General features: G+C 38.2%; 1 protein-coding gene across 1 annotated transcript; it reads left to right on the forward strand.

The window, feature by feature from the left end:
• The first annotated feature begins 2237 nt into the window (after window positions 1–2237).
• On the forward strand, window positions 2238–3876 carry LOC144707895 (uncharacterized). The gene is made up of 2 exons (XM_078581152.1): window positions 2238–2636; window positions 3501–3876. The coding sequence occupies exons 1-2, from the start codon at window positions 2341–2343 to the stop codon at window positions 3556–3558; spliced, it is 354 nt and encodes a 117-aa protein (XP_078437278.1). The 5' UTR covers window positions 2238–2340; the 3' UTR covers window positions 3559–3876.
• Window positions 3877–13695: the final 9819 nt, after the last annotated feature.

Below are 13695 nucleotides of genomic sequence, written 5' to 3' on the forward strand. Positions count from 1 at the left end.
ATAAATTATATTTTCACTATGTTATTTTATGATTTATTTATGTAGTTAAATGTACTAAAATCAAAAGGGGGTTCACGAGTATTTGATGAATTATGAGAAACTTCTAAGACGATGAATGAGATTTTATTGGAACTATATGAGTTATATGTCAGCCCTAGTGACTATACTATTGTATTCTAATTAAATTCTAGTATTATAATGGACGTAAGGTAAGTAAATGGAAATCAGATGATTCTAATCAGTTATGAGAAACTTATCTAATTGTGTATCCAATTTGGATAGGATCTGTTCTGTGATCTATCATCTGTTGTCTGCAGAAGACCTTAACTCTAATCAAATTACACTATCAGATAAGAAGTGAGAAAATCAGAAGTCTCTTGGCCTGGTTTATATCACAAATGAAATAATATCAAATGGCTAATCAAATTACATAAGAATATGATAACATGTTCTACTAGAGTCTGATTGGATTTTGATTAGAATTCTTATGTAATTCTAATCAAATTACATAAAAAGGTAAGCATTAATTAATCATTTTCATACTACAGAATATGACATCAAAAGCAAACTGATCAGAATGGGGTCCATCTGTTCAATTATCAGAATCTGATTGGATGAAATATAACATTTCATTCAGACTAGTATAGGAGGTAAGGAAAAAATTCTCAACACATTGCAGTATCAAGTACATAAGAAAATCAGAAGTCTCTTCCCATCATTTGGATCACATTTGTGAGTATATCAAATGGCTGATCTTATTATGCTGATGACTAGATGTCAGCTCCATCAATAATGAGCCAAACCTGATAGTATTGTTGTCTAGGAACATGTTAGAAGAATGGTAATAAAAATTTGACTAACCACAATTTGACCTCATTTAAGAATCTCATTAAATTAATTGTACTACGATTGGTTAGATGTCTTAGTCATCATTGTGATCATAAATTGATCGCATTCATATTATATTATTTTATGACATCAAAAGCAAGCCAATCAAAATGTGGTCCTTCTGTTCACTTATGATAATATTAATAGATGAGATATTAGATTGCACTTTGACAAATATAACTAATCAGATAATTAGGTTTGAACAGATTGTGATATGATTACACTATTCTGTCAGAAGCAGGTGGAGCAGAACATGATCGACCTACCCTGAATCCTTTATCTGGCTTCCAGTGTCAGATGTAAAAATCTGAGAAACAACAGAAGGTCAAAATGCTCATGGATTACAAATATGATATCAGATACAATACGGGGACATTTTCATCATCCTTTATCCTTCTTTCAGTAGAATATCTGATGACAATAACAGATACGATTTATTACTCATGTTTCATCAACACCTTATCACAAATGTTATCAGATACTATTTCCGTTATTTTTATTGGAATGCAATAATTAAGTTCAATTAAGTAAACATAACAAAAAAATCATGATTACTTTATAAAATTCCTAGAACACTAATCATCTCCATTCCATAAATAACTTTAACAACCATTTGAAAACCTACAAAATTATGCATTTATGTCATGAACCATTTCTCAGTCTTTTGGCTAAGATTGGGTGCATTATAAAATTAGACTTGAATGGTGCATGCATTAAATAAGTGATAACACGAATAATTTATTTTTTTCCTAGTGGAGAAAAAGCGAATAGATTTAATATGAATCATGGATATAAGTGTGTATCAAGTTCCTATAATGCATAGCCCTCCGTTGATATTTTTAAATAAGACAGGGTACCTGCATACATCTTGAAAGGGATATACAAAGACAAAAGTACCAAGATAGGGACATAAATACAAAGGTATATGCGTATATCCATGGGCAGATATATATAATACACGCAGATATATTTACATACTACACACTCATGTAAACAAATAGACAAATCGAACGATGTACACTTGAACAGGCGTCTACATTCAGACAAAGACACGTCTGCGTAATTAAACCGTCGGTCTTGTAAACTTTATTAAGGAAGCAACTTCGACTCTGATTAAAACATGTACCTACTTCCTGGACTGTTAAAAAAAATCCAACGAGCAAACGCAGGGTGAAAACAGTCCGCTGATTCGGTAAAAACTAGTTGTTCATATAATACTCCATTTTGGGATGAAGTAACGACCGTGTCTTCGCTATAAGCACGGCCAATGAGATACAGCCGCCCAGCCGGCACATTAAAAAATCCTCCCACAACTACCCAGTAAACGCAGGTACTATAATGAGATGTCAGGACATGTCATATTAGTGTGCGTTACTTCTCCATCGCAGTTGTGGAGAGACTAGAAAATAGGCTATTTACGATACGGGGAGCGGTAGAAGCGCGGAGAGGAAGATGGGGCTGCTTGAGTACGTTCTCTGCGGCGTCCAGAACACTGCAAGGAGGGAGTCGACCGCGCTGATTCGTCTTTCGCCGATATCTTCAAAGTCAATTCCAGCGGAATCTGATTTTCGGAAGAAGGGGGGAAGGGCAGCCTCGCGATGGAAGCCGACGCTGGTTGTAATCTCAGAGGACCGAACGCTGAAGGCGAGCGCAGCTGAGTTGAGACCTGGGAAGATAATTGCAGCCCATAAACGAAGGGCGCCAACGACAACGAAGAAAAGTCACATGGAAAGGGAAAACATAGACAGGTAAGCCATGCTCTCTCTCTCTCTCTCTCTCTCTCTCTCTGTCTCTCTCTCTCTCTCTCTCTGTCTCTCTCTCTCTCTCTCTCTCTCTCTCTCTCTCTCTCTCTCTCTCTCTCTCTCTCTCTCTCTCTCTCTCTCTCTCTCTCTTTCTCTCTCTCTCTCTCTCTCTCTCTCTCTCTCTCTCTCTCTCTCTCTCTCTCTCTCTCTCTCTCTCTCTCTCTCTCTCTCTCTCTCTCTCTCTCTCTCTCTCTCTCTCTCTCTCTCTCTCTCTCTCTCTCTCTCTCTCTCTCTCTCTCTCTCTCTCTCTCTCTCTCTCTCTCTCTCTCTCTCTCTCTCTCTCTCTCTCTCTCTCTCTCTCTCTCTCTCGCTCTCTCTCTCTCTCTCTCTCTCTCTCTCTCTCTCTCTCTCTCTCTCTCTCTCTCTCTCTCTCTCTCTCTCTCTCTCTCTCTCTCTCTCTCTCTCTCTCGCTCTCTCTCTCTCTCTCTCTCGCTCTCTCTCTCTCTCTCTCTCTCTCTCGCTCTCTCTTTCTCTCTATCTATCTATCTATCTATCCATCTCTCTATCTATCCATTTATCCATCTAGCTATCTATCCATTTATCTATCTATCTTCTCGCTCTCAAGCACAGTATCTGCCACAATCTAGTCAGGGAGTCACGCAGAGGATAGAAGAGACAGCCTTGGATCTTTAGAGTCTATAGGGGATAATTCCATAGCTTTTAGAAAAATATTGATTAAAATCTTTGGGCATCACCGATAGTGTGGATGAAGGAAGACATTATTGGGTCAAAGTCAGTTTTATACCAGTTGCTTCGTACTTCTTTTGGCGTTATTTGGCGCATCTCACCTAACCTGTTCTTATCTGCCAGGAACGTCGCGTCTGCGGAGCTCTTCTCGGTCATTTCCCCATCGGTTTTCGTTTTCTGAAGGCTACGGTTATAGTAGAGGTATCTGGCTGCCTTTCTTCATTCTCATCGTCTTTAGGTTTCTCTATCCTTGACCCACTATTTCTCACTCCCTCTGTTCCGAGCTTTGTTTCCGTAATGTCTCTTTCTCCACCTTATCTCCATCTTCCTCACTCTTTTCCGTAACTCCATTTTCTATCTCTCTCTCTCTCTCTTTCGTTTTCTTTCTCTTCCTCTCTTTCGCTATCTCGCTCCATGCCATCACTGTCTCCGTGTAAATTCGACGATGTAGAAGAGACCGTTTGGAGTTGTATATTCAACAGTTGTCTGCCTCAGTAAATGCTCGTAAATATTATGCTAGAGTCGTGGTCCCAACGGGCCCCGAGCAGTCGTTATAGTGGCGGCTTCCTGCTATTATTTAGAAAACAGCTCCTACGGACGATCGGAAGCCCATGTTGCAAGAGAATATATGGAGATAATTCCAACAAAATCTCAACAAAACACGCGCCCGTGTTCCGAAAGTCAAAATGCCGGTGAACAGAAATATCTCGCGATGTCTACAAAAAAATTATTTAATTACATTCAGGTGTGAATCAGAAAAGAGCTTAAAACAGTGCATAACATTAGCTGAAACTCTAGAAACCCAGCTCACAAAACTCCACGCTTTAAGATTATAAATAATGGGATGAAAGTTAAATGAATCATCGTTTTGTAAATTTTACCTGCTCCAGCAGAGCTCAATTAGAAGATGATTTTCGTTTAAATACTTTAACCTGTCGTTGACACGACACCTGAAATGTTTGCGTTCTATATTGTACTATGTGGGAATAAATGGAAGGGAAGATGTGAAAATGGCTAACATATTGGTTTCAGATCACAAATTCGACTTTTCTTAGGCAAAGATCAAATGATGGGATCCAGAGGAACTTCATCTCATTAAATCATTCTCTACTTTCAACATGTCGATCAACTGCAGCTAAACCACCGAAGTGCTATATACTTCCAAGGTTAATTGATCGGCTCAAGACCATGAGCTTCCTCATAGAAATATTTGACATGGTATTCACCCGGACATATGAAAAGCTTTAGCAAGATGTTTGATATCCTGCCGTGGATGACATATTTCTACTTGTCCATGTCTGTGTAACGTACGCAACAAGTTATCAATTGATTGCATCGACGTATTACGTAAAACAATCGAGGGAATGGCTAATCTTCCGAATGAAGCTAATATACTGATGGAATTGTGAGGATTTTACGAGCCATCTGAGAGTAAGATCCAACCTAGAGGCCTATGGGGCTATGGACTCAATTGTGAATTTTAAAAAAGCCAACCTCACCATATTGTACCTTCATTTTATGGATAATGAGAATACTTATGAGTGCCAATAGGAGTTTTTGGAGAAATGTGACTCTTATGATATTGCAGGAGTGACTTCAGATGCCTTGAAAACACAATGAGGCTCATAAACTGAAAGATAGAGCCAAATATTGGTTTAAAACCGTGGTAACATGTTTCAGAATTGGAGTGAGATGGAGAAGTGCAAACTGCATGATGGGTTGAATGATCATGAGAGAGGTAGAGTGGACAGTACTAGTCATAGTACATTTATAGATAAAATAATTGATGAAGCTACAGGTATTATTGAGAACTTGGTTGATGAAGCTACAGGTCTTTGGATATTGCGAGGGCTTGAGTATTAATTAGAGATTTTGATCAGCAAAATGTGGAAGCCTGATTAATGTTAACGTAGTAGAATCTGATAAGTAAAAATATAATTTAAAAAGGGATATAGACTAGATGAGTAAGGACATGGGGTAGCTGAGCCATAATATGAATAAAATGATGGATTCATCTTCTATATTTATCTCACCTTATACTGCTCTCAGCATCCTTTTCCTCTTTATTCCCTTTGTCAGAGCTTTAGCCACACAAATAACATTTTTCCAACTCTTGAAAAGGAAAATGCAAATGGCATAACAGCATCATGCAAGAAACATATTCAGGGGTATTTGTCCCGAGGTGATGATGTGTCTTCCATTTCCTCTACCTCATTTCCTACCTAGAAAATCCTAGGTATAGAACCTATCTCGCAACCCCATTATTAGGTTATTCCTTAGCCACTTAAACTAACACTTGGCATACAAACATTTCCACTAAATCCAACCCTAATCGGATAATATGAATCTACTCTAGCTCACCTTGTATATATTGTTTCATCTTTTTGTTATTATTTACATAGAGGCAATACATATAGTATTTTGGAGAATACTTTCAATGTGAAACTGAATATGTAGTATACCATGATGCAAAAATATACCCTTAATTATTTAACTCTAGAATTCATCCATCTCATATAATTAAGCATAGTATGATGTTTTTTATACCAGGCTTTTTTTTGAGTGCATAATTCTCTTTTTTTATAGAAATTGTTGGTCATACTTGAGATCCCTTGGGGTATGTGGCTATATGTTTATTTCATCCAGTACCTTCAGTGTATTCTACATTATCACTGTTTTTCACACCATTCTTGTGTATTCTGATCAGTTTTCTAACCTTATGAAATGACATAATTTAAGTAACATCTACCCATCTGCAATCTACCAGTTTCCATCAACTAAAACAACTTATTTTATTCCCAACTACCTTTGTGCAGACCATGAGATTTCCAAAGTGGTTGTTTGATTCTATGGGATTGCTTTACTATCTGAAGTGATCTTTCATAGATGAGAGACAAATAATAATAATTAAAATTAAAGTTATTAAACATACTATAAACATATCACCTCACCTGCAACTGATTCTTCTCTCACTTGGTTCTTTGTAAGAGTACATTTAAGTTGTTCACATGTCAAACATTTATATGTATCCAAGATAAGCACATAATTGTGTTGTTTGAATATGTGTTAGTTGTTTTGTTAGGAATTAAACTTATGCAATAAGAAAGGGTAATTATAGAATAAGAAAATATTGATCCACAGGGAAGAGAGGACATAAAATCTGAAATGCAATTTATGGTTTTAAGAAAGAGAAATTAAGCACGAAGAAAGGGAATGCCTAAGAAATAGAGAAAGGATGTCAAATGAAAGAGGTGATTCAATCCTCATGAACATTCTCAGGAGATTCATATCACTTATGGTAAGGGCATGATCCCCCTTGAAACAAGACTAAAGAGCATAAATAGAAGTATAAAATTCCTAATCATTCTTGATTGTTCTCCTCACTTGTAGGGGAAAGATCCAGAAGAGGAATTTAACAGAAATGCCCAATAATATGTAGATACCAATAGATTGGCTATACCTGTGATCCTAAAAAAGAGACAAAATTTATCTAATTATTTTTGGATTGTAATTTGGAATCTTTTACTAAGGTGATGCTCTCCTTAAATATCCTCTCACTGAGGATTCATATTTTCCCGTGTGTGGTGTTTTGACAATAAAAAATAAAAGTATCAACAAAAGGAATAACAAACTAAGCAGATTAACCCAAAAAATTGAAGACAAACTTGCTTCAAATGCATTCTTGTGTCCTTCTTGGCCAAATACTGTCGGGAGAAGAAGTAGCTATCATTGTGCAATTGGAGTGATTTTGTCCACTATGGATGTAATATTAGCTATCATCATGTCATATTACATCCTTTAGATGAGTGTAAGACAGATTTCAAAATTAATGATGGATTGAGCCTTTTGGACAGTGTAATGCACGTGACACTTTTGAGTGAATGATGAATCATGTCCTTATAAATTTTATTGTATATTTATCATGATATTCTCATTTATAGAAAATCTAGAAAATATTACACCCTCCATCTCTGACATGTATGCAAAGTTTTAAAGGTCTATAAGTTTTATTTCCATTGATTGATTTTATCATAATCTGGCATTTCTCTAGCCCCTTACAAAAAGTCATGTTATCACTCCACACTTAGAAATGTCCATCTCATTCACAATTTCTATGGATTAACTACCTTTTATGACCACTTTAGTCTTACTTTTAGTATTATTATGGCTCCTATGACTGATTGCTTGAAGGGTAATGAATTTAAGAAGACTATATTGACAAATAAGATGACTTAGCTACTCATCCGCTGATTACCTACTCTCACTGTCATTCCTGGGGTTAAATTTGATGCATTTGAATTGGGTATTGGTGGCCTTAAAAGTTAATAAAATCATCCCATAGCTTTTAAATGAGAACTTGAATAGGGTAAAACGATTGTATTACATCAATGATGGAAAATTATACAATACTGTATAGCCCTCTCATCACTAATGCCATTATCTTATTCCAAAGTAATTTATTATCTATCAAATCATGAGGTGTTTACTGTCTTTATTTTCAGAAAAACTTAAATCATATCTAGTCATATACCTTTTTATTGAAGCATAAGAGGGGAGGGGAGATTTGAGTTTCTGATGCATTGATAGGTGAACTTACTTGCTGAATGTTATGAGAGCTAAACTTGTGGGATTTGAAAAGTTAAAGAGTCCTATTCAAAATGACATTGTTTATTCCTTATCATCTAGTCTTTTCTAGATGGCCCTTTGCAGATGACAAAGGATTATATTCCTGAAGATGGTTTTATCTTTTACAACCAACACCTAAATGTCATGATTTCATTATTTTTCTCGTAGATCACTTGTATATATTGCTCATTTTATTCTATGTTTTGAAACTTCTGGTCCCTTTCATGTTATCCATTTATATTTTGATGAAACCATTTATCTTCATGGCAATATTATTGTGTCAAATAGATGATGGCGCACGTCATCAAGGATCATCGACAACGACGTCTGCGCTGCCCACCACCATCATCAAGGACCGGGTGAAAGTGCTTGATTATCGCATTTTGATTTTCGTCATTTTCCTAGTCATGTTTCGTGTTTCCGTTCGTATTCATTGTCCCATTTTTGTCGCGCCGCGACACGTATCGTGCCCACATTTTCATCGTCATGGGAAGGGGCCTTCCTTTTCCCCTTTTCCTTTTTTTTATTTCAAATCCCTCCCCTTTCTATGTGTAATGGGGGCCCATTCTATAAGGGCCCCTAATGGATCTTAGTTTCTGTTTGTTTACCCACTAAGGGGGAGGGCCCTAGCCCCCTTAGACCAGGAATTAAGAACTTTTTGTTGATATCGTTCTTGGTCTCACCCCCCTCTATTGAGAGAAAATTCAACAGATGGGGGAGAAGAGGAGATCACAGAAGAAGTCGGGAAGAGAGATTGCTGGGAGAAAATTCAACTCCGTTGGTTATCCAGGTGTGCATTGCCCCAGGAATTCGAATCGATGCTTGATTCCGCCGTCGCCTGGATTTTATGCCAGCCGCCTAGAAAGGGAATTTACCGAACGGATCCAACATTTGTCATTCTCCTGATCAAAGACTCACCTGGGTCGATAACTTACCAGGTTAGACGTGATCTGTGGAAATTTTGTCTGATCAAGATTCTGCCCCGAACATGACTCCACCACCCAAGAAATTGTTGACCGCGGGTTCCCTTGATCGGGACTCGTCGTGGTCGATACCTCGCCGGAAAGGATGCGATTTGGTCGACTTCACGAACAGAATCAGCGAAGCGAGGGCCCGAATGACTAGAGACTGCCATGACTGTGGAACCAACCGGTCGACGTCCTGCCAGCAGCCCTCTCTCTTGGTCACGATCTCCTAATCGGGGCCGACATGGTCGAGAAATCCTCCAGTCAAAGCCTAGCAAACCTTTGAGTTCTCTTGATTAGGGTAACCGCCTCAGACGTGAAATAACTGAACGGAGCCCTGGGTCGAGGATTCACTGAACCAGGATCGACATTCGACGTGATGTTGTGACCGAGAGCTCCCACCTGACCGCGTCATTGAGACCATGGCCCTGCCCCCGACACCTGCTGGCCCATAACGGCCACACTCGCCTTCGGCTACCAGCTGCTGTCAGAATTCCCGCTCCTGCCTGGAAGGACATTGCCGCTCGCACCCGCTAAACGAATCGGCCGGGCTGACCCACGCGCGTCAGCTGCATACCTCGTCGGCGTGTGGCTCGTGGTGCAGAATTCGTCGACAGTTGGAGGCGGTCAAAGCGAGTGTGGCAAAGAGGCGCAGGAGAGTGGACGGTGACTCGACGAGCTATGCGATGATGGTGGAGCATAGCTCGAGCAACTCCGTTGGGCTCGGCGGAGCTAACGCGCGTGGGTCAGCCCGGCCGATTCGTTTAGCGGTTGCGAGCGGCAATGTCCTTCCAGGCAGGAAGGGGTAAAGGAGACGAGTCAGGAAGCGACCATGGTGGCGACATAGCTCGAGCAACTCATGCGTCGCTCGTTTAATTACTTCTTGCAGTGTAATTTCGTATTGACTCCACTGCGCTCGGGCTAGTATGTGAGAGAGGTTTTGAGAGAAACTAAAACATTTTTGAGTGTCTTACCAGTACGGACAAGACCATCCATTACGTGCAAACCCTACGGATTGATTCCGTTCTGCCGTAGACGCCTACATCGCTCCGACGAGGTTCGAGAGACCAGGAGCTCGGTGCCTCCCTCAAGTTGGAGCCTGCACGTACAACATGTTGGGCATTCACTTTTGCATCGTAATTACATTTACCCATTAGGGTTTATCTGTCGACGTTAGATACCACTATCTATTTCGGTACCGAGCCATCATACTCGGTGCCGACCGGACGACATCCGACATCAATAGATATGTTCATTTTCTAAATTTTTTAAAATGTTTTGGACATCCTCTAGGAGCTGGACTTAAATTATATACTACTATTTTCTTTAATTGATGGTCCAATAAATTTTTTTAGTAAAATTTATGATAGTGGTTGAGGATAAGTTCCAATATCCTGAAAGTATTGCCCCACGTCTCAAGTCTCCTTGCATCACATCATCAACGAAACCACCAGTATGATTCCTTGAGAGACAATTGCACAGTCACCCCTTTGAAAACGAATAGATTTGATTCTCATATCCCCACATGATGAATTCTCATATGAGGGCAAGTCATTTCCATATTCATGAATGCACCATGAGTAGGAGTGAATCATGTAAACAAGAGTCAGATTTCCACTGTTATTTTCTACAATTTTAGGAGGGTTATTTGATAATTATTATGGTATGGGATGAGAAGTTTCTCCCAAACTAAGTGCCAAAAACCTATCAGGCTGGAAAACAGTCACACATTTCATATCTCTTTCATTATTCATTGATACAACATTTATTCATTATAGTGCATGTGTATTTTCATAGTTGATCAATTAATACATGTAATGATTAAGTGAATTATGATAACATCATTATAATAATCTCATAAACCATTAAATGCATTTTGAACATTTTTATTCAGTGGATACTTGAGAAGTAGATAAAATATATGGAATTTAATATTACAACACGTGATTAGTTTTATGATGAGTACAACCAGTTTATCAAATACAATTGAGGTGAAGATTACTGTGGCATTGTAATTTTAATTCACTTTAATCTGATGAATTTTATATTTGTTTTGAATCACTTGGCATGTTTAGTGGTAACTGAAGTGTATCCTCATTTACTAGTACTTAGAAATAACAAGAATAAGATAAGAATATGATAAGATCAAGGATGACCTGTATTAACCTGGATAACCAGGCCTAAACAATTTAGTTATTGTAAAAGTATTAAGGAATAGAAAAATAATGGTATGAAAAAGAATTTGTTAAGACAGTGGTTAATAATATTTATTATGAATATTAATGAGTAGAAATATTTCAAAAGTTTATTGACATACTGAAAAGGGAGTAGTTTATCTAATGGCATATAATAAAAATAAATAGATAATAAATGAGTTAATACTTAACTATTTGAATTCAGGAAAGAGAGGATATATCATCTTAAAATAATAAAATATCTATTTTTACTAATATGCGGAAGTACCACTAGTTTGAGCAAGCACCAATTTCCAAATAACACCAATTTTCCTAGCATCATTACGCAAAGGACAGGCATCGAACGCCACCCCCTGAGTCTTGCTTTCAGCCCTAGTTTACGTCCTTCATTTTAGCACAGTCTGGTATCCCTCGAGCATCTTTGGTGCCTCCCATAGATTTCTGAGCCATCATAGAGCTATCACAACTCTCAGTTGTGTAGGAAAAATCCCAGACCGGGTAGGTTGCCACTCTTGAATTTCTCAATTGAAAGATATTTGAAAGATTACAAAAACAACTTTGAATTGGCCAACACAGAATTCTATGCACTATTGATGGCATGAGTCACATCAATGTAACCTTCTGAGAGCCATAGAATCATTTGGTGCCTTCACATTCCCATAATCCTCCATCTGGTAAATCAGAATGGCTTCACCCGTGGTTACCCAATCTTTCTAGAAAGAGGAGTGATAAACTCATTAAGGTAAATCTACATCATTTTAAAATTGAGTTTAATCATTACTATTTATAAACCTATATTACTATAGTAATTTAGTTATTTATAAACAAATAACAGATGAGTAAGGGTCATCTCCACAGGGAATGGATATTAGAGAAGGAACTCTCTCGATAGTGTGAAGTCGAGAATATGAGAAGAGTTATGTATAGTGTACGAGCTACTCCTATATTACTATAGAGGTAAGAAGAATTTGAGAAAGATGAGTATCGTGCTAGTATTAGTAGTGGATCATGGAGTAGGATGAGAAGATAAAGGTAGAAGTGAGTGGTAGTGTGAAACGGTGACTTGAGACGAGATGGGAGTGAAGCATAAGAGGTATCCAACTTAGGGTTTATGAATTGAGCTTATAATATAGGAGTATGGGAAGACGAGACAAGATCGTGATGGTGGCGGTGGTAGTGACATGGACAGTAGTGGATGTGACGGGTAGTGAAAATAAGGTAGAATAAATGTAAAAATGGGAGAGATAGCGAGATATGTTTTCCAAAAGGGAAGGAGAGAGGTAGATGAAGAGATCTTACTAGTGTAGGGGACACTTAAAATGAATGATAGATGATAATGGATAGGGAAGATAGCAGGTGAATATGGGGGTGGATAAGTGATGGTGATGGATGAAAATTATGGATGACGAAGATAGTTGAACTACCTAAGTGTGTTAAAGGAGAGTCGATGTAAGGCAAGAGGCTGTTGTTAGATCCCTCCCTATATTCTGAAAAGATTAAGGTATCTCTCTGTTCCAACCTCCCCACTTCTTTATTGAACCTCTCCAAGCACTACAAATACCAAGAAACCCTTCGTGGACGTTCAAAAGTTCAATTTCTTTCAATCTGCCTCTCTAGGAATATGTGAGCTTAAAGATATTTTTTACAAAGATCAATAGCTCAATTTATATATCCAACAATATGGATGGACAAAGCTACGCTTAAAATTTCAGCTCGATCCAATTTCTAATCGTCTTAAATCCAGCCTGGAAGTTGGACAAATCCTAGACATTGATTTAATCAAAAGACTTATCTCTCCTCATCCTCGTCAGCACCGTCAAGTCATTGAGCTAGGGCTTTGTCTCATCCAAACATTTAATATTATGGTTGGTTGATACTCTTCCTCTTCATCCACAATCAAAGGCTTTCGTCCCACCATGTGTCACCGTATGGAAAAAGAGAAAATAGACTATAACAGTATATCAATTAAATATACTATAAATAAATGTGGTTGTAGCTAACGTGGCGGCATGTCAGTAAGTTTCCCCTTTAATCCAATAAGTCTGACAAATGTGTGCCACATCTACATGTGTGTGACACCACCTGTACATCTGAGCTCCACGTGTACACGAGCGCGCCACATGTACACGTGAGAGTCATGGGTACACATGCAAACCATGTGCACACGTGACACCATGTGTTGCTAACACGTTGGGACAACCATAATTGGTGACCAGTCAAGGGAAAAACAAAATTTAAAATTTTAATTCTCACTCCGTGATCTCTGTGCGACATTTGTTACAGAAAAAGTGTTCTTTTTTTATTGGGTGAAATCACCCTGCGTTAGAACAAGCAAAATGAAAATTCATTAGCTTTAAACGCCACTATGGCATCAATAATCATGATGCCCTGACGAATTAGAATAATGATTGGCTGATGCCAATCATTAACTGAGTTTAATAATTGGATTTTGATCATCATCATCCCTAACCATGATTGGTCGCCCTTTGACAAATCAAATAGTGACACATGGCATCGTGAAAAGTTAAACAT

Source organism: Wolffia australiana, chromosome 9, assembly GCF_029677425.1.
Source record: "Wolffia australiana isolate 7733 chromosome 9, ASM2967742v1".
Classification (NCBI taxonomy): Eukaryota; Viridiplantae; Streptophyta; class Magnoliopsida; order Alismatales; family Araceae; genus Wolffia; species Wolffia australiana.